At 37.1% G+C, this 27,839-nt stretch overlaps 1 protein-coding gene across 1 annotated transcript in view; it reads right to left on the reverse strand.

The window, feature by feature from the left end:
- IL1RAPL1 (interleukin 1 receptor accessory protein like 1) overlaps positions 1-27,839 on the reverse strand; it is a 769,335-nt gene that overhangs the window by 176,113 nt on the left and 565,383 nt on the right. The window contains exon 6 of the mRNA XM_074604365.1: positions 1,416-1,490. Within this exon, the coding sequence (XP_074460466.1) occupies positions 1,416-1,490 (75 nt within the window). The remainder of the gene's footprint in view (positions 1-1,415; positions 1,491-27,839) is intronic.

The following is a 27,839-nucleotide window of genomic DNA, read 5'->3' on the forward strand; positions in this document are numbered from 1 at the left end:
TGAATAAAAAGCCTCTAGTTAGCCATTAATACTTGCACTCTTATTGAAATATTCTCATGCATACAGTATATTTAGCAAGACAACATCAAACCCTAAAAAGGTTCTGCCTTTTGTTTTCTTCATCAAAAATATCTCAGTAAGCAACAGTAGTTCAGAATAAAATGTGTGGAGTCACTTCGCTTTCTGTTCCCCAGGCTTGTGTGCAAATGAAAAGGTAAAATCATCTAGGATTGTCATACAGGAAAAGTTTTCTGAGTTGGTATTTCAGAAAAAATACTTCAGAAGAACGTCAGAAATTAGCTCCAGAAGGAAATATGTTACATCTCTCCTTTTATATAATTGTTTCTGAAAACATGTATAACAGGATCTCAGAATATTGCTTCAACAGAATGAATCATTTTAAGTAATATTTTATGAAAATAAAAAAAAAATAATGATGTATTATTCTCTGGCCACTATTGGCCATAGGCTGGCAAGCAGCATAAAATGTTCTGCCAATGACTGTCAGAATTAATTTGCAAGCCTTCTGCTTTTTCTGGTGGTGTGCTGCACAACGTACTGAGTTTTGCTTGCTTTATTTCTTTTTTTTTTTTTTCCTATGAGATTTAGACAACCACCAGATTTTCTTCCATTTGTTTCTGTAGCTAACATGCTAGAAGATCTATCAACAGGTTACTGTTCTGACACCAAAGCCTAATTCCAGTGCAACCTACCGAGGATTGTTTGTTTCTTACAAGTTGCCCTCTGTGTCAATCCACAAAGGAGATGGATTGTTATACCCTGCAAACTCATGCACTTAGCTTTGGAGCCTTAATTACCTGTACAGCAGCAGGAGACCAAAGTGACAAAACATAACCACCATCAACTAGGCTAGAAAAAGTGAAACAAAATGTTCTTCGTGCATCAGTTTCTCTCCACTCATCTTTGCATATATATTTGTACATTCAGAATAATCAGATGCTATTATGTTAACTTCTGAATGTTTGCTGGATGGTTTTAGACCAGCATAACGTTCATAATTACAGAACATCTTTGCAATTCCGTAAGTAATCGCCAAAGTAAAATTTAAACCACAAAATCCCACAGTAAATATATATATATATATAAAAATGTACAGAAAAGGGGAAGTTTACAAAGAAAAGTTCAGGTACACTTATAACTATAGATTTTCAGCAAAGGTAAAAACCAGTATCAGTAATATTAAAAAGCTTAGTATTCAGTGTTAATTACTACCATTTTTTTGTGAACAACAATCATCTAGATATTATATGATACCTGTCTGCATGGAAATAAAGTATGTTTAATGCCTTTTCAATTAAATTATTAATGCCAACATACCATCACATTACCATCATACATTAACGTATCAAATACCTTCATACAATTTGAATAGAAATGATGTGTTTGCTACTTACCTAACTGGGTCTCCTGAATTGTTAGCTTAGTCTCCAAGGGGTGTAAAAGCTTTGGTGGTTTATCTGTTAGTGGTGCTAGAAAAGAAAGAAATTCACATATATAGTTTTCTGATTATTATTGGGTAGAATAAGACTTGATTTTATACCTAATGTTTCAGGAATGCTTCAGTTTTTCTTTTTTTTCAATAATGTTCATGCCTTCAGTAGCTGTAAATGTTTTTGCTTAGAGAGTAAATATAGCACCAAAATTTAGTGTCTTTCACATGCTAAGGTATTGAAGGCATTTTTGTTAAAAAAAGTAATCTCTTTAAACCTTCACAAAAACCATGCATGGACATGTTATAATTTTGTCTTTTCATAAATATTATCCAGCATTTCCTAGTTTGTTATTTAATTACTTTTTTATCAAATATAGTAATTAATTGAGAAATAATATAAACTAAATTGCTGTCAAAAAACCTGAATATTTGATAAAATTTTTATTTAAAAAGATATTAGTCACTGAAACTTTTGAAAGTGGAGTACTACAAAAAAGCTCAGTTCTCAAAATCCAAAGGATGGATATAGTGAAATAATGTCAAGATTCCTAATAAGATGACTTCCTTCCTCCCTTTTGATCTACCCTGAAATGATATTAGTAGACTTAAGCAAATTGGAAAATAGGAGTTTTGTAGTGGTCAAAAATCTTCTGAAGATTTGATTGAAGCATGTTCAAACCATACAGCTAAATAGTGCAACTATTCTACTAGATTCATCATCTGTATACTTAATTCATAGAAGTGACATTGATTATTACTACTTTTGTTGTTGTCAGCAAGCATACTCTTTACTGATCTCTGACAGATGAGTGTATACTATATGAAAAAAGGACATTCATTTATTTTTTCTTTAAAATTGATAGTAAATTGTTCACGGGAAAGCTCCAACTTTTGTAGTCACCTGGAACATTTTGATATTTTGCTTTTCAACATTAATTTGTACTTCAATCTTTAACACAGATTATGGGCTGTCAGAGATTTAAAGTACATTTGACATTTTGATATAACTCTATAATATTTGTTCCCTCCAACTTGTCAAAATCACTGTTTCCTTTCTTACTCACACACACACATCCACGTGTGTATGGGTTTAATCTACTAAACACTCTCGTCTCCTGTCAATTGAATTGCAGAAGAGGTTTAGTTCTCTTTACTATGTTTCCTATGCTCTTTGATTGAATTATCAGTGCCCTTCAAAATCTACAGTATTAATTTCAACTCTGCAGCAATTACAGAATGGATCCATTATCAACTCATATGTTTCTGCTATACAGAAGTTCTCCTTTTTCTGACCAGAGCATAAACCCACCCAATTGGTGTCTGGGATGTTGATCCATCAGATCTAGGACTGAATCAACATATCTCTTCAAGCATGGGAAAAGGACTGGATTTGATCCACAGACCCTCTTTCAGTTCATTTTTCCAACAACAGCTTCTACTCTCTACAGGAAATCATTCTGCACTACACACTTTGGAGAGAGGCACAGCTGTGAAAGACTTTTCGGCAACATCTCTGGGCTGTTACTTCTCTTTACAACAATTTGAATGCTTTTTAGCTTTCTTTGTCTCTTTTTTTTAATGTTTCTTTTTCTTGGAGGCTAAAGTGGGTGGAAGGGAAAAGGATTCAAAATATACTTTTTCTTAAACTGCAAAATTAGTCATTCCCATTTCTTAACTTCTCTGTAAAGGCTCATAATTTATCAGCACATTGCCATATTTTAAACACCATCCACTATGAATTTAAATTTAGTTTTGCAGTTCTGTCATTCTCAACTCAATTACCATTCATCAGATAATGTCTTCTGAGTCACTGTTGTTCTAAATCTGTTTTGAAACTCTTCGAGCAAACAAAGTTCTCTCATTGTAAGTAAAGATATAGTAACTGATGATATTATAGTAACTATAGTAATCCAAGTGTAACAAATAAGTAGATTATAAAACAGTATTTTCCTCAATTTAAGCAAAGATCGACATTATTTTTGTGGTCCTGTACTTCAGGTCTCTAAGAGGCTTCCTACTTTTAAACAAATAGGCACAGGATATTAATGTATGTATTATGAAGTTATTATAAAATTTGTGCCCAATTTAATTTTCCCATAACTTGTGAGATTCAATAGATAATATAACAGAGAAAATGTTACTGAAAATAATAAATTACACGCATAACTGATGTATCAGAATCACAGGAGCATGTAGGTCAGAAAGACCCTCTGGAGGCCAAGTGGTCCAACCTTCCCCTCAAAGCAGGTCCAATAGAGCAGGTTGTGAGGACCTCATCCAGTCATATTTTGAACATCTCTGTGAATGGATATTTCTCCACTTCAGGCATTCCAGCCCCCAACCACCTTGTGGCCCTGAACTAGACTCCATCCACTAAGTCCATGTCTTTTTGTACAGCAGGGAGCCCAAAATTTGACACAGCATTCCAGATGTGCCCTCACAGATGCTAAATACATGTGAAGGATCATCCTCCTGGACCTGCTAAATTCTTGCCAAGAGCTGTGCAGTTGGCCTTTGCCAACTCATGTTCAACTTACTGTCCACCTGGCTGCCAGGACCTTTCCTGCAAAGCTTTTTCCTATTCAGTCACTCCCTGGTTCTACACTGTGCGCAGGTTTATTCCAATTCTAGAGCAAGACGTGTCATTAGGCTTTGTTGGACTCCATGACTTTCTGCAGTTTGTCAAACTCTCCCTAAACAGCAGCCCTACCCTTCACTTTGTCACCCATTCCTCCCATTTTGCTGAGACTGCACTCTGTCCCATCATCCATGAGTACGTGAAAATTCTAATCAACATTAAACCAAGATACACCAGAGATTAACTCTGTTGTATACTTATTTTATAGTGATAGTTACCAATATTTGTGGCCAGGAAGAATAATGCTTAATACAGCAGTGCATCTCTAAGCTCTCTAAATTGGGGCAAATATCAGTATTTCAGTGTTGCATTCCCTATTGATGCCTACCAACCTAACAGCGTTGTGGGTATATCTATACTACAAGCAATCATATCCCCCAGAGCCAACTCCTTCACCCATCTGGAAAAGCAAAAGCATCCCTGGGTATTCTGCATTCCAGAGTTTTAGGCTGTAGAGGAATACAGTGAATGGGAGTAATATAGGCAAGGAAAATAATTTTAATAACTCGGTACTTTTAAAATATCAGATTTTCAAAGGAAATGTGTCCTCAGTCAATCAACACCTTTAGTGTCTGTTATTTTATTTTTTTATTAGCCTGCAAATGTATGTATATGGACTGAGGCAGAGGTGGGAATTTTGCCAGCTCCCTTTTAAGTTTACACTCTCCACAGATAGCAACATTAATGGACAGCACAGAGTTTCTGTAATCCTCATGTTGTTTAGAAACTCTGAAGCAGACTTATGTGTCTCCTACAAGCTGTTTCATATCCTTCAAACCATGGGGTGTGACTTCTTGACTTGGTCAACCAATGCAACAGGCTATTCAAAATTAATATAATTTTCCGATGGGTGTATAGAGGCACAGTTATCTACTAAACTGAACAGCAAAAACAGCTTTTAATCCTTTCTTCCTAAACTTCTATGAAATAGCAAGAATCCAACAAAAATTACAAAACTCACAACTGGTCTCTTAAACAGTTACAGATGGTCTCTTAAACAAGTTAAATGCCTTTTTTTCTTTTTTATGAATAGGTGTAGGAAGGCTATAATTTTCACATCCTACAAAAATATCCATGATATAAAAGCACTTCCTGTTCTGTACTGTATGCAAAGAACCAGAACTCTTTTGAATGTATTGAAAAAAATAAAGAGAGGGTCCTCTTCCCACCAGGTAGTAGTTATCAACATGGTTGTCATACAGGAGGAACAGCGTGTTCAGGTTCCTATTCTTGCATAAGGGAATTCTCAAGTGTCTTGGCAACAATCTTAGTTTCTGGATGCTATTATCTACTGATGCATGCGTGCACTTCTCCCTCCTTCTCTTCGCATGCCCCCTCCCCTTTTCCTTTCTCTTTCTCTCTTTCCCTATTTTTTTTTCCCTTTCCCGCTTAAGAGTCAAGAACCTTATCCAAGAAAAAGCTAACAAAAACTGGTATATTCCTTTCAAAAAAATGGGGTTTGACAGGTCAGATTCTTTCAAAGAAAAGCTGTTGGATCATAAATCAAGTTTGCAGCCCATCTTATGTTTGATTACTGAACCTTCACTGATGAATGGTTTGAGAACAAATATGTGTCAAACTTGTTTTTCATTAGAAACAAACTACAGTAAAAAAAAACAACAAGCATAAGTGAAGTAACCAATTCTGAGGCCATATTAACAATTAATATTTAACTTCAGAGATACCGTTCAGCTGCAGAAATATTGATCTTGCTCAAAGAGAAAGTGCCTAAATTCACATTCCATGTCTATCAGATTGGATGTACACTTAAAACACATTCAACAATTTGTCTTGCGGTGATGAAATTGAGAGCCACCACAATCAGTCACCCACTGGAAACTAGCCAGAAGGCAGTATTTTTACATCAGCCACCTACTTCCATACATTTGCTCTATGCAAAATTCTGTTATTTGAAGAGACCAGCCACCTGTTAGAATTTAACACAGCTAATGAAGAAAAGCTTAATCCAAACTGTACCTCAAAATATCACTAACCTGGACATCAAAAAATGGAACTGCCTCAAAACCCACAAGCTTTATAATAGAAAAATAATAATTCCAAAGATCTATGTTTATGTCTCTTCTACAAAGTGCTCTCAGATTCTTCTTTGCAAATTGTAATGATTACAAATAGTCTAAGTTTCTTAGAGGTAGACAGGGCTGAGTGGAATTGTCTGCAACTCAGAAAGGCAGTTTATTGGCTGGACACTTCCTGCAAGGACAAAAATTCACAGAAATGGCTCCCTTACCTGGCCAGTCTGCATTATTTATATTTTTAGAACATTTCTTCTTCAACTTTTTATTGAAGTAAAACTTACTTTCTGAGGATGAAAATCCTTCTGATCTCTCTGAGACTTGAGATGATACAATGAGATTAAACTTCTTATGTTTATGAACTTAGGCCATTTTTAGAACAAATGAATGGCATCTCCCTGGAAGACACTGCAACTATAGCACAGGTTAAATAGGGGAAAGAATTAATTGCTATGATAAGGTAAAATATTCCTACATTTTGAAATCAAGGGAAACCAGAGAGATGGAGTTCTTTTCTTGAAGTCCACACTGTTTGTTTGAATTCACCCCACAGTTCAGAAAGATCCCCCATCTCTTAGCTTGCCTCTAGAAACTGAGAGAATTCCTCATTACAATTTAATTTCCTGCTGATTTTCTGAGCCGGGGTTTCCTTTTGTCCTTTCTTATTCTGCTATTTTTGGCACAGGCAAATGACCTCAGGGGACAAGGCAGCTCTGTCAGAGGAGGGTTATTAGGTCTGATTGACTAAAAAGCTGAACCTTCAGGCACTTCTCAGCATAGTGCCTGGCACTGCTGCCTGCCCCTCGTGCCCTCAGAGTTGGCCAGTGCCTGGCTATGAAGCATATGTGGTGTGCTCACCCCTCTAACCACTGCATCTCAACATTTAACCAAGCATTGTCAAGCATGATGAACTCATACCAAGGGCAGTGGAGAGGATTTGAAAGGAGTTTAAGGCAACAGATTTTATTTTTTGGTATGTTAAAATGTCCGCTCCATGCGAGGGCTCTTGAAATAAAGCACTGTCATTGGAAAGCCATCATTTATGAAAAGCTGCCGTAGATGGCAATATTTAGCAATCACAGGTAAATTTAGAGAATAGGAGGAAAAAATATAGCTTTTCAGCTGATAACTGCAGTACCTTGGAAACCACTGGTGTATGTTTTTGGGTTTGATTTCTTTTTTTTTTTTCTTTAATAGTGATGTCTGTAAAAGAAATAATGCAGTAGTGGTAGTCTATACTAGGTTGCAATAAAATTAATTATGCGCAGCCTGAACCTGCAGTCTTGAAACATTAATATACACAGTCACTATCCAGATGAATATTAATATTGAGATCTCTGAGGTTTCTCAGAGCAATTGTGAGCAGAGCGAAACTGAAGTTATGCAATGCAAGGATGTTGAGTTTTTCTTTATTTCTCCTAACACAGGTATAGCCCTACATATTCAGATATATCACTAGAGAAATCGTTGCCTTTTAAAAAATAAATCTATGGCAAAGTCTTTCATAAAAAGGAAATTCTTTGTACCTGCTTGAGACTTCTAACAACGTTAAATCTTATTTCTCAGTTACAATCAGATTAGTTTTCATCCACAAGGGCATAATTTAAAATCACATATGCCATGAATCACACATCAGCCCGGTAAGAATATTCTGCCTCACAGTGTGAACAAGCCTGGTTATACCCTGAATCAAGCAGTTCAAACTGAGGGCAGACACATATAAGGATACTAAAGATACGTGTGTGAAGCCATAGGCATATGACTGTAAATGAGCTGCTTAATGTGACTTAGTTATCACTATGACTGATTGAAGATCAGCTTTTATCTTCTGAAATGTTCCCATAAATCTTGCACTGAGAGACAAAAAATCTGCCCTCTTCTTTCAGTTTATGTCTTTCTTATTGTCTTCTCCTTACCACATTGATGTCCCTGCCCATGGCAGGGGGTTGGAACTAGATGATCTTTGAGGTCCCTTCTAACCCGAACCATTCTATGATTCTGTGATACATATTAAAAAAAAAACAACACCAATCCTACAGCTCTGGGCATACAAATGAAAAAGGTCTTTATTTCTCATACCTAATCCTTTCTTCTAATGTTTTTCACAAACTGAAGTTATAATCCTCAATTCTTTTTACCTAAGAAAATTTTCCTAAAATAAGTATGTAATGCAGTAAATAGAATATTATCACTTCCTAGGAGAAGGTGCAGAAGCAGTTAAAATGTTAACTAATAAAGAGGCCATTGTTATGTAAAAGCTTCAGTGGTGCATATTGACAAAAGAAGAGGCATTGCTAAAATGAAATCTTAGAAATCTTAGAAGATGGGAATAATATTTCCAAGAAGCCTTTTAAAAAGTTTTAAGCTTTGAGTCCCCTGTGATTAAAACCAGGTTGTGTACTGGAGGAGAAGAGCAAATACAACCAGATGCTGGGGTTTTCATTATCTGCTCATCTCTAATTGAATCTGACGCGACATTTGTGCTACACCTAGGACTTCAGAGAAGATGTATATATTGCTCTTTTGCTTTTTTCCTGTTAGTTTTGTTGAACACACAGTGGCAGTTCCCAGTGGTCTCCAAGGAAAAAAGTACAAATAAGCAAAATGCTGTCATCACAGATGCTAATGCAGTCTTGAAATGCAAAAAAAACCAACAACCAACAAACCAGTATATGCAGTTAAAACTATTGTGTGAAATATCAGTCGAACATCTTGACAGTATCAGTCTCTTTGTGCGGCAGATTTAGAATTTATATTTCGATCCTACAAAGAGGAAAGGAAGGAATAAAGCAAGGCTTTGATCCTAGAAGACTTTTTATTATAGGGACAGGACTCCTTCTCCCCCACAAAAAAGAGGAGACACAAAATACAAAAAGACAAATAAAAATATTAAAGGATCAAAAATATCCAAAATTTTTTTTTTTTTATCTCTTGCATAAAGTTCCTCTGCATTACACCATTGTTTCTGTACAAAACTAATCCCTGAAGCAAGACAATGGAAATCAGATTTCCTGGGTAGGTCTCTGAAAAGCATGTCATGCTGAAACTTGGTCTGCCTGCTTGCTCTGTTAAATTTGTTCCTTCACTTCCATCTAAGACACATCAGATCATCTGAAAAAAAAACTGAAAAATGGTGAAAAAGATGGTTGCTGCTGTTTTGCTATAAACAAGCATGTGATATATTATCTGTGCATTTAATTAAAATAAATACTCTTGTTAGCAAAAGAATGAAACTATGCATCCAGGGGCACTTCCACCAGGAGATGCTCTGATGTTTCAGCTTAATAGTGAAGCTCACCACCATTTCATTCAGCGGGATTTTTTTTTCTGTTTTGTCATGTTTATATTAATGGCTCATGTGAGTCCTCTAGGCTAAAATAGCCACGTGTCTTCCTGCCAGAGTGCCATAAGTGGATGCTTTGTGTGACCATTTTTATACTCATTGAGGAGGGCACCCACACCTGTTGCTTGTCACATGTAACAGGGCACTCTTATAAAACGTGTCAATGGAGTCTGACATTTTGTGTGGTCTCAGACTCTACCTTCTCCCCTTGTAGTGGCAACACCTCATAGAACAAAATAGGACAAGGACAGAGAAGACCACTACAATTGGCACATTTTAGTTCTTGTGCACTGTGCTCTTGGTTCAGGTTCAACTTATTGTACAATTTTATCTACATGGACCTTTGCCTAAAACATCCTTGTCTTTACCACTGTGCGAGAACAGGATTAAGCTAATCCAGTTCACCTCAGTTAAACTGTATATGCTGCAGTTTCTGCTGCTGCTCTATTCCAAGACAAATGAAAAATTTGGGGAGGTTGTTTCCTAGTACTTATTAAGTCTGGAAGCCCATGCTAATGATTTTTGGGGGGATCTACATGAACCATGACCTTTACTGTAACTACTTGTAGACATATTTATTTGCAGTTAAAACCCATAAGAGTATTTTTTTGCTCCTATACCTACATGTTAGGTTATGCCTTTGTTTAGAAGAGTCTTCGGTGAAGTGGTGTGTTGTATGAATCTTGTATAAGGCTTGTAAAATAAATAGAAACATACGCAGTGTTCTTAACAACTGGGCTACCTGAATAGATTACATATTCATGAAGCAAAACAGAGAGTTATATAAATCATGAGGTTCGGGCAAACATGTAAGAAAAGCCAGACTCACACATTTCACAGCAAGCAAGCGTTCTGCAATACGCACTATTAAAATTTCTCTGCATATCATTATAGATTCCCTTTTCACATCATTCGCCTTCCTCTATTCTCTTTCCTTTTCTCTATAGGTTAAAATATAGGAAATATAGAGGGGGCAGGGGGAGTATCACAGGGTTATATTCTCTGTGACTAGCCCAAACACACATTTTCTAAAGAATTACTCTATTATTCTTACTGGATGACTCCCAGAAAATCTCATTTATATTGTCCGATTAATTACGTATACCTAGATTTTCTTGTTCAGCTTCACTTTCATGTTTGCCAGTTGAATTTTACTATTCACTGTTATTTCTTTTCTTCAATCTTTTCACAATCATTAAAATTTTCCCCTGCATTTTATCATTAGTTTCCACTTTTGGCCTATTACTTTGTATACCCTGCCTCAGATTTAGGTTTTAAACCCAACTAACTGGAGTGTACTTTCCCTCATTTAAAGTCATCTATTGTAAGACACTGATTTAAGGAAGCGAATAGTAACACGTGTGAATCTCTTCCTGCCTTGCTTTTATTATTCTCTTTTTTTTGAGAGTTAGGGCAGATAGTTCTTGGAAATACTGTAGCTCATGACCTTTGAACACAAATTCTAGATATTCTGTGCTTTTTTTTCATAACTAAATTTTTCTGCTGATAATGCTGACATTTCAGAATAAGATTTCTCAGCCTCTGAGGAGGCCTTTTAAAGGAAATAGGACCCTATGCACCCTGACCACTTCAACCCTTCCAAAGAGCTGACATTTAAAGGCTTTGCAATTAAAGTTTTTAAACATTGCATAGAGTTTTCTCTTTCTGGATTTGCAGTCAACCTTTTAATTCTGTTGCTTTGTTTCAAAATCCTCCGATATAAAAGGCAACCTGTTCTCATTCTCTCTGTTCTGGTTCTGTCATCAACCTGCACACCTCTTTCTCCAAGTAATTTCAGTGTTTTAGTCTTATGAATCATCAAGGAAGACCAACAGCACCCTGGGCTGCATTAAGCAGAGAATGGCCAGCAGGTTGAAGGAGGTGATCCTTTGCCTTCACTCAGATGTGATGAAACACATCTGGAGTGCTGGGTCCTGCGCTGGACTCTTCTATACAAGAGAGATGTAGACATACTGTGATAAGGACAGTGAAGGACCACCATGATGATTAAGGGATTGGAGCATTTCATACAAGAAGAGGCTGAGAGACCTGGGACTGCTAATCTTGGAGAAGAGGTAGTCTAGTGGGAGGTGTCCCTTCCCATGGCAGGGGTGTTGGAACTAGATGATCTTTAACGTCCCTTCTAACCTAAACCATTCTATGATTCTATGGCTCAGGGGGATCTAATCCATGTGTAAAAAATATTGATGGGGGAAGTAAAGACAACAGAGCCAGACTCTCATCAGTGCTGCCCAGTGACAGAACAGGAGGCAATGGGCACAACCTGAAATACTGGAAATTCCACATAAATGTAAGAAAAAACTTCTTGTTTCTTGGTCACACACAGGAACAAGTTGCCCAGAGACATTGTAGATTCTCCATCCTTGGAGATATTCAAAAGCCAATTGCACACGACTCTCAGCAACCTGCCCTCACTGACCTTGCTCTGAGCAGGGGATTGGATCAAATAATCTCCAGCAGGTCTCCACTTGCTTTTTCAATTTTAGCAAGTATTTGCACTTACAATCAGGTTTAGAAAGTCTGGAGAATTACCAGGGTGTCCTGGGTGGTTAGTGACTATGCAGTAGACAGGATGGGGATGGAGTTGGGGGACACGCTGTGCAAATTGCACTGCACAACTCTACAGTTTATCATACAGATCACAGAATCACAGAATGATAGGGGTTGGAAGGGACCTCTGGAGACCATCTAGTCCAACCCCTCTGCCAGAGCAGGTTCACCTAGAGCAAGCTGCACAGGAACGCATCCAGGTGGGTTTTGAATGTCTCCAGAGACGGAGACTCCACCACCTCTCTGGGCAGCCTGTTCCAGTGCTCTGCCACACTCAAAGGAAAGAAGTTCCTCCTCATGTTTAGGTGGAAGTTCCTATGCTCAAGTTTGTGCCCATTACCTCTTGTCCTGTCCCCGGGCACCACTGAAAAGAGCCTGGCCCCATCCTCCTGACACCCACCCTTTAAGTATTTGTAAGTGTTGATAAGGTCCCCCCTCAGCTGTCTTTTTTCCAGACTGAAGAGACCCAAATCCCTCAGTCTTTCTTCATAAGAGAGGTGTTCGAGTCCCCTAATCATCTTGGTAGCCCTTTGCTGCACCCTCTCCAGCAGTTCCCTGTCCTTCTTGAACCAGGGAGCCCAGAACTGAACACAGTACTCTAGATGAGGCCTCACCAGGGCACAGTAGAGGGGGAGGATGACCTCCCTCGACATGCTGGCAACACTCTTCTTGATGCACCCCAGGATGCCATTGGCCTTCTTGGCCACAGGGGCACATTGCTGGTTCATGGTCATCCTGTTGTCCACCAGGACTCCCAGGTCTCTTTCAGCTGAGCTGCTCTCCAGCAGGTCAGCCCCCAACCTGTACTGGTGCATGGGGTTGTTCCTCCCCAGGTGCAGCACCCTACACTTGCCCTTGCTGAATTTCAGGTTTCTCTCTGCCCAGTTCTCCAGCCTGTCCAGGTCTCTCTGTATGGCGGCACAGCCTTCTGCTGTGTCAGCCACTCCTCAGTTTTGCATCATCAGCAAACTTGATGTTCTGCCTGGTTCTGTACTGTGTGTACAGACTCTCCCATTGTAACGGCAGACATCCTGGCACAGGGGACTTCAGGTTTGCATTATTTTTATACAAATCTTGTCTGGAGTCTAAGCCCTGAAGTTATAGTTTCCATAGCTTTTCTGTTTTGTAACACATTAAGAAATCAAGGTCTACCATAGGACATTGAAACCAAAAAATTTGCACAGTTCCTGTAAGGAGAGGGAGGGAAACATGCCTGAGAACAATAATATCTGGCACTTATTGTCCATTTGATGTACTAAGCTTTAAATAAGGCTGGCTAAACAAACCCAGTATGGCAGATGTTATATTAGCACATATCACATGGTTACTTGGCAACAAACAGAGATTAGACATCATAAACATTTGGTCTGCAGAAATGTTACCAGAGCTGGTGGTTACACAACCATAATTTAATGTTTGGTGCATAAAAATACCCGAACCCTAGTTGTAAATATCTATATATACTCATAAACTAAAATATCTGTAAAATATTTTTTTTTAAATAAACACAGTACAATCCCCCCCCCCCCTTTTAATTACAAACAAGTTGATAAAAAGCACCATTGCTGGCAAACAATGTATATCACATTGGATTGCTTGTTTTTCAGATACTGCAATTGGGAAATGATGACAGACTTCTATCTCTTTAGTTGACTTTTTTTTTTTTTTAAAGAAATCTTCTCTTACTTTCCTTTGGAAACAGAAAGCAGTGTTCGGACAAAGTTCATTTTATGAATTAAGGCAATTAATGCTTATTAAAGGATCTGCATGTCAGTTTTCTTTGGCCAGAAACTTATATGTTTTCTTTGCTGTCCTATTTCTTTGCAGAATCACTAGCATCATGCATTCTCAATAAGTCTTTTGATTGCCATTACTCACTCTTCAGAATCAAACATCTTAGGCCAGAGGAAGTGGGAATGGAAAGCTTCCCCTTAGTTTTCCCCAAACCTGTTATTTCTTCTGAACATCAGGAGGACTTTGTAATGAAATGTACAGATTGTTTACACAGAAAAGGAAGGGTTATTCAGAAATTTTCTAATTCTGAAATTTTCAGTAGACATGTCTACTTTTCTTGACAGAAATATCTAAAAAAAATAATAAATCTCATTACACATTATTTTGGGGTCTCTGGGGTTAAAATAGAAGTGTTCATTTTGCATACAACATTTAGAGTAAACTCTCCTTGATACTGCTCTTCATCTGCCAAGGCTTCTGCTTCTTGGTTCTTGTGGTACAAGCCTTTCATATTTCATAGTATTTTGGTTTGAATCAAGGCCAAAGCTAAAAGACCAGAAATACTATAAACACAAATTTAAACTGAGGGACTACCTACCTATGTTAGAATTTCCTAATCTATCTTGGAGTTTTTCAACAAGGCACTATTCAGTGTCATAGAGAGATGTATATGCACCATTAGAAAAAACATATTAGGACACCATTGTGTCTGGACTAAAATACTCTATTTCAGAAATTCAATAATCTGTGCTGGTGTGCAAGGGAAGAGTGCCCTGCTAACAAAACTATGCTGCTTCTAGCGTGCGAGCTAATTGCAGGTGTACAATACTTCACTGTAACGTATCATTAGTGATTTACGAGTCTTAATTCAGTTTTCAAAATTGTATAGGTAATTAGGAGCCTAAGTGTCATGACAGTTCTCAAAAACTCTTGACTTGATACGGATCCTGTTTGTATAATTCCTGTGCTTTTATAAATCACACTTGGTACCATAATCCCTGTATATATCTAGAAGCAGGAACCTAAATAGCTGGAAAGCAAGTGAATTGGCTGAAAAGCTTTCTTTGGCTGAAAACCCAGCAAACTAGACTCTTTCCCAATGAATTAAAAATCTGTAATACAGAGTCTGTGTAGAAAGTATCAGCATAACTCATTTTGCACACAAATATTCTTTGCTTTTGGTTTATATGGCTGACTTCCTTTGCATGTTCAAATAAGTGCATAACCTGCCATGCTGGAGAAATGAGAAAAATAGTTGTCACTTCATCCACAAGATAATCAAACCAAACCTATTTATAACCTAAAAACGTAGAGCTGTAGCAACCTCTTAACAATTGAAATTGTTTTTACTGGAAACAGAGAAAGAAAAAGATTGAACCAGAAATATTGTACATTTTACAGATGCCAAACAAAATTGTAGAGAGAATAGGAAAAGTTTTTTATCATGAAAAAAATCCTCATTCTTATATTGATCAGAAGATTGTTCCTTGGAAATATTTCATTCTTGTGGCTTCTGTGTTCAGTTTTGATAGCAAGGAAATTTTCATCCCACAAACAGCTGTGAGAAGTAGATATTACATTACATGGCTCCAGCTCCTGTAGGCAGAGAAAGGCAGCAAATAACATTTACTATCCAGCTGTAATAGCCATACCTTTGCTATGCAGTGCACTGGCTAGGAGCAGTCTGACCAGAAGACTGGCGTCTCAGAAATCAAAGAGATTCTATGTTACTATTAATATTTAGGCAGTAAACATTAGGACACAACACTTCCCCAGACAGGACAGCAAGCTACTACATCGGAGGAAGAGAAGAGGATCTTCTGAGTCAAATGAACAACAGATGATATCTTCTGCTCCTACATTACATTCCAAGACAAAGGAAAATGAATTCAGAAAGAAGTAATGCAGCCAACAAAACCAGAAGACTAGCCTGCCCACTTTTTCTTATACTTTAAATAAAAAGAGGTATACTCTAAGCATGACTTTATGGATGTTTTATATTCATAGTAATTATATTAGCAACTTCATGTACTGACAAGGGTGAGGGAAAAGAAAGAAGCATTTTAAAGGTGTATGTTTCAATTACTAAAGTATGCATACAGACACCTAGGTGGATTCTCAAAGTCTCTGGATATCACATTCCCACTGTAGCCCACAGGTACTGGGTGTTTAGGAAAACTAGGCACTCTGTATCATGTACAAATGGTCAGAATATGCGTCAAAAGCATAAAGACTGTTCTAACATTTCCTTTCTGACTCAGTTATATCTCAGTTATGTATAGTCACAATATCTGTTGTTTTCTTCCATGTAACTTCTCCCACAGAGGATCCAGAAATTATTGCCTCCGTCAGAAGTTTAATTTACCTGTAACACTTGTTGGTGGCACATATGGATGTTTTCTCCTGTGTTTGTGTCATACTACCATCCAGATCAGATGGGATAGTTTTTACTATTACAAGTGGGTTTCACTTCAACTTCAAAAGCTATCACAGGCCCTTCTCATGACTGATTCATAACATATAACCCTGGGAAGAAACACTGAAAGTATCAAATCAGTGCCAAAAGTAAATAAAGACACTATTTTTCAAAACAACTAAAAAAGGTAATTACTGTTACTTTATTTTTTTAGCCGTTTGAGAAGTGCCATGCTTACAGTGTTCATCTCTGCTTCCTTCCCCTCTGCTCAGCTTCCTTTTTTAACTCTGTTAAAGCCTCATTATAGCTGTTTAATGCTGATCACTGGGGAACACACAATAAAAGGTGATGTAACAAGGAATGATACCTCAGCTAGGATGGTGGCAAGCTTAATGGGCTGTAGTGCACTAACTTAAATTAGTCACTGGGTGGACTAATCACAAATCGAAAATGTAGAGACTGCCACAATGGAGTCTCAAAAGATAGTAAAAAAACACGAGTATACTTTGTGTGTTACAAATATGTATCTTTTTCAAGCATACTCAGTGACAGAGAGTAAGAGAATGAGAATGGAAAGCAAATCACTCCCAAATTCACTTTGCATAAGGAAGAGTGGAAGAAAGCATGATAACATCACACACTTCTGCTGAAATTAGCTGCTTCGTGTATAAATGCAAAGCTTCAAATTCTTGCATCACTTGAAGCTTTCTCCCCTATCATTACTTTGCCACTTATTTTGATACAACCAAATTTATCAAGTGTTTGTGGCGTCCCAAACCAATTCCGTATGTATATATTTATCCTTCACATGTACTTAAAAAAAATTCATCAATATGCTATAAGTTAAGCATTGTTCAGCCAGACTCACTTCTGATAAATTTGAAATGAATACATTTCATGTATGCCAGCAACAGAAAAGCAAGTAAAGAAACAGATAATAAAAATGGTATGAAGCCAGATATATTATTCCGTGTTTCAGTTCTGGAAGTACAGCTAGTTTTGAAGAAGTACAAGGTGGATTCAAGCTATCAGAAATCAATAAGCAAGAAATTGGAAAAATTTGTGGTGTGGAAGAACCCTGGAGCCGTGCCATAGTCATTTTCTTGGGGAAAACCTTATGCTAGGAAGCAATGTGGAAGGCAAAAGAAGTCACAGTGAATGTGTGTCCCTTGATGTACGCACAGCTTTCCTGCTCTCCTCCATCTCCTTCTTTTTTAAAGGGAAAGGTGAGAAAGGAGGAGAATTAGACTTAGTACATACTTCAAAGCAAACCAAACCGTATACACCAGAAAACAAAAAATGCAGTTGAAGGCAAAGCAAGGATGAGTATATAGCAAATCTTGCTAGGAAATTATCGTGTGCAACATTGGACAGATTTAAAAAAAACACATTTCACAAACAAATATTGTAAAGATATTAAAAGCAGGCTGCAATAAGTCTTTTTGAACAGAAAGTGTTACTGAAAGATTTGCAATTTTTGCAAGTATATGGTACCTTATTTATATATTAATCAGAATGCCTCATCAACATGTGGATATTTCAAAGAGGGTTTCTAAGAGTGTGTTCATTATGTGAAATATCAGAATCACAGAATGGCTGAGGTTGGAAAGGAGCTTAACCTGGTGGTCATCTAGTCCAAAACCCCTGCTGAAAGCAGGGTAAAATAACCAGCTCACTTTCAAGGGACCTTAAAGAAATAATCTTTGTTGTATTAAAAATTTGTTATCTTCCTAATCGCCTTGCTGTATTTTCTATAATACAGATGTTTTGGGTGAAGAAGGGAGGCCGTTTTGTTCCCGTTCACCTCTGCTTTGCCCATGCCAGAACACCCTCGCATTGGAGTTCTGACACAAGAACTCACACCAGAATGAGACTCTTTCAAACTTTTCTAAAACAGGTTTTTGACTGCTAAACTTTTTGCAAACAAAATAGGAGCCAATTTCCCTGCCAAGTATTGTCATTTTTTGAAAAAACAGACATACTAAAAGCTGCTTGTAAGTGATAGCCAAGTTACTAATAGCTGAGCTATTGGCAGTGGGACTTAGGAACATCTAAAATACATTTTTAAACTCAAAAAATACTTCACACAACAGACTTTCTTAATTTTATGAATCAACACCAGAAAAAGGTACTTTGAAGTTAAGAACAATCAGATATTCATTCAGACAATCATTTGCATGCATCTTAGCATTTTTATTATTGTAAATGCACCTTAAAATGCACTTACTAAAATGGATTTACCTCATTAATAGGCATTTGCACTTTTATACTCTTCTGTATAAACCGCTTTCTTCACAGTCTGCGGATATGTTTTTGCTTCTCCATTACCAGATATTTAGGTAGCTATAATATGCATTTTTATGGTGTTTTGGAAATACACAAATGGAAAAAGACAGGAGTTGAACATAGAAAAGATAGACAGATGTCTATGTGCTGATTCTAAAATAAATATTAAGCTGTTAAAATAAATAAAAGACGGTCAGATGAGGTTAGCAACTACAATGCCACATTTCTGTAATACCAGGAAGGCTAACAGTTGGAAGAATTAGTAGACAAATCCTACCAACCTCTAATGAAAGTAAGCGACTCAAGGAAATAAAATAGATTTTCTAATTGCTTCTTTCTATTAGCAGAAAGAACAGTTGTTTATGAGAAGTGAAATTTAAAATGTGCAAAATATCCATCATCCTTCTATCTGCTGAGAATTATTTGCTTATAGAACTATGAAACTACTCTGTCATAATGTAACTACTTAAATACATTCATTTTTCTTAAAGATTTTCCTGCTGCTCAGCACTTTTGTCTGTATTTTATATTCAACACTATAAATATTCATAGCAGTCCATACTGAACTCCTCAGCAGAAATAATTTACACAGATTTTTACAGTGGAGCCATATGCAGGACCCACAGCCCTACCCGTGGCTCTTTAGACCTAGAGAACTTTGTACTAAAATCACGAGCAGTGCTTACAACTTCCCTACTGATGCACAGAGAACAAGTCCTGCCTCTGGGCCAGTTGGTCCAGGCTGAGACCACTCTCACAATGTGTTAGCTGTTGCAAACCCAGTGGTCTGGTCTTCCTCTGTATCATCTGCGGGTAACAGGTCCACTGAGCAAACTAACTCTTCAGCATGGAGCTCTTCTTAAGTTGGTTGTTTCACTAGGAATGGAAGTCCAAGGTCCCAGAACAAAATAAAAAGGTAAATACAATGTTAAGAGATAGAGATGCACACTCAAAACTTATTTTCCTAACCATACTGCAGGGGCAAAAGTTGAGGGCAGAGAGGAACCTAATGAAATTCAACAAGGGCAAGTGTACTGTACCTAGGGAGGAATAACCCCATGCACCAGTACAGGTTGGGGGCTGACCTGCTGGAGAGCAGCTCTGTGGAAAGAGACCTGGGAGTCCTGGTGGACAACAGGATGACCATGAGGCAGCAATGCGTCCTTGTGGCCAAGAAGGCCAACAGTCTCCTGGGGTGCATTTAAAAGAGCGTTGCCAGCGTGTCGAGGGAGGTCATCCTCCCCCGCTACTGTGCCCTGGTGAGGCCTCATCTGGAGTACTGTGTCCAGTTTGGGACTCCCCCATTCAAGACAGACAAGGAACTACTGGAGAGTCCAGTGGAGGGCTGTGAAGATGATCAAGGGACTGGAGTACCTCTCTTATGAGGAAAGGCTGAGAGACCTGTGTCTGTTTAGCCTGGAGGAGAAAAGACTGAGAGGGGATCTTGTCAATGCTTGTAAATATCTAAAGGGCAGGTGTGAAGACGATGGGGTCAGGGTCTTCTCAGTGGTGCCCAGCGACAGGACAAGGGGCAATGGGCACAAGCTGGAACACAGGAAATCCAATCTCAACATGAGGAAAAACTTCTCTACTTTGAGTGTGGCAGAGCACTGGAACAGGCTGCCCAGAGAGGTTGTGGGGTCTCCTTCTCTGGAGATATTCAAAACCCACCTGGATGCATTCCTGTGCAACCTGCTCTAGGTGACCCTGCTCTGGCAGGGGGTTTGGACTAGGTGATCTCCGAAGGTCCCTTCCAACCCCTACAATTCTCTGATTCTGTGAGGGGATGGATTGAGGTGGAGAAAAGTCTTAAAACCACCTCAGTGAAATCAGAAGTGATTGCCAGAAGTTAGCCCCATTTTTTTTTTTCTGGTAGGCATCACTGGCTTAGGCATTTTGAAAAAAACATACATAACAAATGAAAACCAAATCCTAAATTGGAATTTGGACTGATGAAGAATCATCAAGAGATCCACATTTCCAAAAACTGGGAACAATACGGGGCTCAAAGCTTAAAAAAAAAAAGAAAAAAAAAAGTTCCCAGTTTGGACTCACAGTGAGAATATGGGAAATACTTTATAGGTCTTTTCTACAAATTTCTGGATCTTTTTATTCAAGCAATTAACATGATTAAGTACAGTTTTCCCATTTGATTTAATTAACTGTAATCATACCAAACTATTGTAAGTTGGGCACCAAAGATGTATGACACATCTTTCCAAATACGTGTACCATTATTGTGAAAATGAGTGTAATAGTAGCATTCACTAGCCCAAGGCAATTACGAGAAGTGCTTGTTTGGTAAAAGGTCACAATGGGATGTCTTGCATTTGCCTGAAATAGTCTTGTCACTGCTCAAGCTCTAACAATGAAAGCATAATTTTAAGAACCACGATTTAATAATTTAACTTTAGAACTAATTCCACGTGCTTCTGAATATTTTAACAGTGAAAATTTGCAATATATTATCTTGAAAGAAATGATGGATTAAACTTTTAAACTGTTTTTTATTTTTGTACTCAAGCAGTTTATACCTTTACCTATAGGCATATTGCAGAATAAAGTATGCCAGTTTTATGAAACAGCAACGCTATGACAATAATTCCTTAACGCTATGTGAATTGCAAAGAACTTTTTTAACGCCCCTTTCAAAAACACATTCATCTTCAAGTTTCTCCCCACCATCTCCTGATTAATTCACTTGCATTTTGCTGGAGGCTGCTTGCATAGAGCCTTTGCCTTCAGTGGAAAGGCTGGGGAGGCTGTTTTCCGTACAGTTCACATCACATCAATCAAGTACCAGTGCTCTTCCTCCACCCAGCCACTGTGTATTAGTGACCTGGTTCTTGAAGCCAGGACTCTGCCAGAAACCAGTTTTCTAGCCTGCGCTGTAACACACTACAGCTGCAGAGGATGTAACGTAATTAGTCACTTTAACATTTGCTGCCAGCAAGTTGTCAAACAGCATTTGGGGAGAGAGGAAGAGGAATAGTATAGAAATTGAGAGAAATCTTAATGTAGATTATTATGAAGATAATTATTTTTTAAGCATCATGTGCCTCAAGAAAGAAATGGAATGAAAATGGAAACTAAGCTGCCTCCTGTTTGAAAATCATGCATAAAATGACAATCCATAAAGTTCCTGTTTCACATAATGAATTAACCACAATAAACCCAACAAACACATTCAATATGTAAAGTCTAATGGGGGGGGGGGGAGGTGTTTATGATAAAATGATACTAAATTGATGAAGCATCCTTACTACAGCAAATGCTGGTTATTTGTAGTTGATTTTGCCAAATCTGTAGTAAACTACAAACTCCTTAGGAGATGGTTTCATTGCTTGCGCTTTTTCCCTTTTGATTTATGAATAAAAAGCCAAATAATATGCATAATTTAAAGACGTCATTACAAGCTGCTAGCAAAAAGTGCTGCAATATAAGTGCATACTGCAAAAATATGCTTTACCGCTTGCTGACTACGCATACAGGTGAAATACAACAGGCAGTGCTGTGTTTAAACAAGGCGTAGTCTACTAAGGCACAGTACAGATATTTGGGGTGACAATGTATCCTAACTGCACAAATAAGCAGAAGAGAAGAAAGAGAATACAATTACAGAATTTACATATTGGGCAAAAGAAGGGAATCTACAACTTACTGAATTAAAAGTTTATTACCTTGAATAACATATCACAGGTGGTGACCCGTGTCATTATTTTAAGGACATTGTTTCATCTGTTTCACCTCCTCTTTCATTTTTCTTTCCATGTAACGAGTATATTTGACGTCACCTGCCTTCCTATGAAATCCTGGATCCTTTCAAAGTTCTGTTTTGATGAAAACCCATACACTTCATTTTCCTTTGGAAGAACGATTCGTCACTATCTTAAACACCTCTGTAGTCTTAAAACCTAAATATATCCAACATTTAATACACAAAATGCTTTAACCTGTGTATCAGAACAAGCAGCAAAATATATAAACCCTCATATTTTAAATTTTTCCAGATATTGCCCACATATGTCCCCTTTTTCAATGGGATTTTTCACACAAAGGAAGAAGCAACAAAACCAATCGGGGGATTTTGTTTACATCTACTTTTTCTGAAATACAACCAAAATGTAGACTATTTGCCATTAAACTAATATAAATGTCTGGCTAATTTTCTCTGTGATCGAACTATTTATTGATTCACATACAGACACACTGTAACTAATAATAGCCTTCTACTTCCCTCTGTACTTTCCTGTAAGTAAAAATAACATCAGGAAAAGTATTTAATCTTTCTATAAAAACAATTGGCAATGACATCTGAATGCTTTACTACCTCAACAAAAACAAAAAAAACCCATCTTTTTCGAAAGGATATGTTCTTCTGCATAAGAATCTATAATCTCTGTTTTCACTAAAAAATAGGCTTAATTCATGCATGATTTATAAAACTGTTTTTGTATTTTGAAATCATTTATCTTGCTTAGACACCCGGGACAAACAGTGATTAGTGTTAATGCACTTCCTATTCATAAACATGAATGACAAGTATTACTGGGGTATGTAAGTGAGAGCAAATTCATGAGGAATACAGGAACATCAGAGCAAAGCTACACCAAGTAAATTATTTTACCAACTTCTTTATGTGATATCCAAACACCTGGTCTCATCTGGAATTGCTGGAACTGGAGCTGTTCAAAATTTTATTTGAATTAAAAGCAGTTGTAGTTCGTCTATATATTTGAAACCTTTCCTTAGTCATATTTACTTTTCTGAGCTCAATATTCACAAGATTGCGCCTTAAGCCTACACATTTGTTCACTAATTCAAGTTAAGCAATCGTTGAAGATGTGATTCTCCCATCTTTACCAGGTAATTAATCTGAGCACAAATGAATCCTTTCCAAACAAATTTTAGATACAACAAATATTATCAGATTGACCTGTCTTCTAAATAGCCAGGTTACAATCTTGAACATAAGGTTGCCTTTATTCTGTCACTCAGAGAAGAAAGACAAAGCTGCCATTCAAGAGTTTTTTCTTTTCTTCTTGGGAAAAAAACCAAACCAAAACAAAAATCTCCTGACAAATAATGTTTTTTCTAACACTGAAATGTCAAAGCTTATCAGAGTGCTGCTTATCAGTATTAAAACTTTGAATTTATTTTCATAGGTATAACAGATAGGAATGTCAAATGTAAATGTAAAAGTAAGTCAAACAAAGTAAGCAACAAAACAGCAAACAATGGAGGACAAAAATCCTAATATACTTCCTGTTCCACACAATATCCAAGTTCCATATTAGTGTTGAAATCTATATCAATGACAGTGCTGAAAAATATCATCAGCACATGCACAAACACGTGTTCTTGGGGCAGATGAAAAATTTGGTAAAAAAGCCATAGATGATTAGTAACAACCACGTGATTATAAAATGGAAAGGACTCGTGAATCCTTATCGTAGACAACTACCCTTACCTGATGTGCAGCGAGCCTTTTTGGGGAGTTATATTTTTAGCATAATTTTATTTTACTGCTAGATAATTAAAAACCAGACAAATATATATTTCAAAACCAAAATATACTATGTAGATTTCAGGAGCTCTGTTGCCTGAATGTAAGCCCTGTTTTTCTTTAAAGAGACTCTAATTGAGAGGAGACCATGACGTTAGAAAAAACAAAACAAACCCAATACTTTAAGTACCAACACTGGGAGCATCTTTTCCATGGAGTGGTGGGGAAGCAAAGACCAGGAATTGTTGTAAGGAAATATGTAGGCACACACACACCTGCTCCTAAATCAGACATTTTAAGGGCGGGATGTGAGAAGCAGGTTGCTGGCAGGTTCCGAAAGATGGTTAAAGACAAGTTCTAGAACTAATGTTGCTTTCTATCATCGGCCACAGATTTTGAAATGCAATCACTACAGACAGGAACTGTCCGTCACAAGGGTGAGCAGGAATCTATGAAGATTTGTTCCACTGCACAATATATATAAACACTCAGGTATGTATATATATATGTATATGTATAGATATATATGTATATATATGTATACAGGTTCAAAAGCACATTTGCACAGGAAGTTCACTGCAACTCAGATAACCCATTTTTTGAACAACTGAAGATCAGAGAGATTTCTGAGCACTGGAACTACTCTGGATTAAGTCCCAAACAAGGTATACTCCAAATTTCTGACCATGTGAGAGGCACAAAGCTCATTTTTAAAATATGGCTTTTCTTTCCAAAGAAGATTATAGAACTAAGGTTGGGATACCTGGCACAAGGCTTTTTCAATACATATCTCTCTACAAATTTTCCTCCATGCATCACCATCCCTTGAAATAAACAAGCTCCTAAAGTGTAAGATTTCTTTTAGAAGAAGAAAAAGAGCATTCTCTCTCTTGCAATTCTGAAATAACATACAATATGAATCAGAAGTAAACAGAGCAACAAAAGCAGTCACGCCTCTAACAGCCTGAAATCATAAATGCTGAAAGTATGTGCTCTGATTCATCGCAATGAATTTCACCAGGAATTTGAAAAAGGTCATTCAAATATTAAACACGCTACTATTTCACTGAAGACAGACAGCCTCAACTCAAAGCACGCCGTGCCTCTATTCAATAATCCTAAAATGGTATCTCAGCCGACAAATGCCGCCTATACTCCCAGTTGCAGCTTAACTAATGCTAAGCCAATGAAACTTAGTTTTCTTCACTACTGCCTAAACTACAGCTAAACGTTATGAGACTGCCAGTGGTTAATATGCCTGACAGGAACAATTTATGCATTTAAATCTGGGGAGTTATTTGTAACTGAGAACTAGAAACGCATAGGCTGAGGTGCACCTTCCTCCCTTCAGGGCCAGGAGGGTGAGCCTCTAGAGCAGCAATCTCTGGCATGGCTCACTCCCCACAAACTGACCACGGGTCACCCTGTATAAACAGAAATTAAATATGCTCTGGGCTAAGGAAGCTTGTTCCAAGTTTTATAGGATTATGATATTCGAAACCATACGCGGTGCAATAGATGTCTGGCGGCAGGACTCCCCCTGCCCTCTCTGCCCAGGGACTGCAGGCTGCACACGGGCATGTGGAAAGGTCAGGCGCCTTTCCAGCTTTGAGCAGGTCTGCCTGAAGACACTGGCCACACGGACCTGAAGTGTCCTGTTGATCAGGTTGAGTTGTCTGTTACTGTCTTAGACAGATGACTGATTTCTAATCACAGTCGCACTGTATTAAACTTTTAAAAGGTTCAATAGATGAGCTTGAGTAGTTTTAACTTGATGAGACATTCTCAGATCATTACACCCTCATCAAAAAGCCAGGGAGCATTATACTGTCATTCACTCATCAACAGGTTGGGATGGAGACAATAGGAAACGTCTTGAATACAATTTCCTTGATTGCTTTCAAATCTGCTGCCATATACTACACACAGATCACATTCATTTAATCAGCTAATTAGATGCCAGCAACCTTTGATCTTTGCTACAGATTACAAATTATTAAAAATATATTTGTTAGTGAAAGCTGTCTTTAATAGAGCTCTTTGGATCTAAAAGACCATGATGTTTTTATCAAGTTTACCATGGAGACTGAATTTCTACAGTTGTAACACTACTATGTCCTATATTAAAGTCCAACTGATAACCGTTGCCATGGTAACCAAAAAGCTTCAGCGAGCTTTAAGAGTTTTCATACAAGACTTTCATAATAACAACTTTATACTTCGTTTGTTTTTTTTTTCCCCAAAGACAATCAGCTCTAAGCAAATGGTTGTTTTATATAAGTATATATATTTATAAATATATTAAAATATGAAAGTGTCTTGCCAAATTAATTCTGTTCATTTATTTATTGGTAAAGTAGGTAGTTATGTAAATTCTTATTTGCAACGAAGTTAAAAAGATGTATTGTCTCATTTAGTCCAATAGGAAGGTACTTATAATTAGCTCAAAGCTAATCTTCCACCATTTGTCGCAGGCAGTTAATAATATAAATATTATGCAATGATATTTGACTTAAGTGGTTGTACTGTTTGTCATCAATTACATCAGCAGACTGGGGATTTTTTAGGTTATCAAAAATTATTTAGGCATGCAGTACAAAACCAAATGGGATGAAGGTGTATGTCTTTGCTGCAAACACTTAGCTTCCCATCACTTTTCTGTTTAATGTGACCCCAGTTGGGAAGAAGAAAAGTTTAATAATTTGATGTAAAGTTAACTACCTCTATAAATCATGAAATTCATTATTTAACATTTCCTATTGGCGCATTTTCAGACTCTCAGCTATTATAATAAAGGAATAGACTGGTTCCAGCTTCTATTTAACTTCAGAAAATACGTAAGCCATAGATATATTTTCAACATTTTTTTTCTCCTCCATGAGTCATTGTAACATATATTCTAGACTTCACAAGGTTAATCTCCTTTTTAAAAAATCAGCAACAATAAACATCTATACATTATATATAAAGTCGAGTATTGTAGCTAAAACCAACCTTGCATTTTTTATCTATCATGTTCACAGCTTTAATAATACGCCTCCTGTAAAGCATGTATAATACATTGTATGCATTATATTTATATCCCACACAACATTCCCTATACATACAACTATACATTCCTAAATTTGATATATTCTGTTTCAAAATTGTAAGCATCAAGGCATAATAATTTATATTAAAGTTCAAATGAATACAATAAAAAATTCAGTGTTGTACAGTGGTTCTAGATTATTTTATCAAATGCCCATAAAATGCAATGTTATTATGCATGGGTAAAGAAATTGAGTAGAATAAAATATGGAATTCACCTTGAATGACCAACCAATGTTCAAAATGCTTGAATCGAATTTTAAAAAATAATTCCTTTCATATTTTCAATTCTTCCTTGTTCCACTTCTCCTTGTTCCAGTTTAATGAGAAGTGAAGGGAAAATTGTTCTTGAAGGATTTTCACATTCATGCTGCAAAAGCAGTGGTTTAGAGTAACATCCAATAAACATTCTATATTTTAGATGTGCATTGAATCAGAAAGATATCTAACTCTGTGAAAAGCAGACTAACAATAATTTCTAGATATGCAATAACTTACATGATGCAGATGAATACAGAAACTTTACTTTCTTTTTTTCTGAAGTCAACACTGTCACTCAACAGTGTTAAAAGAGTTGATACAGGCAAAAATCATTTAACTACTCGATTCCTGTACTTCAAGCTCTTCATACAGGTTAAAAATAAGAGCTATTTCAATGACGTGGTTTTGATGACATTTTAGACAAACAGTTGAACACTCATGGTCTAAAATGATATGGTAAAAAACATAATGAAATGCTGAAGTATTACAAAATTATGACTCATTTAAA

Source organism: Larus michahellis, chromosome 1 (genome assembly GCF_964199755.1).
Source record: "Larus michahellis chromosome 1, bLarMic1.1, whole genome shotgun sequence".
NCBI classification, from domain to species: Eukaryota; Metazoa; Chordata; class Aves; order Charadriiformes; family Laridae; genus Larus; species Larus michahellis.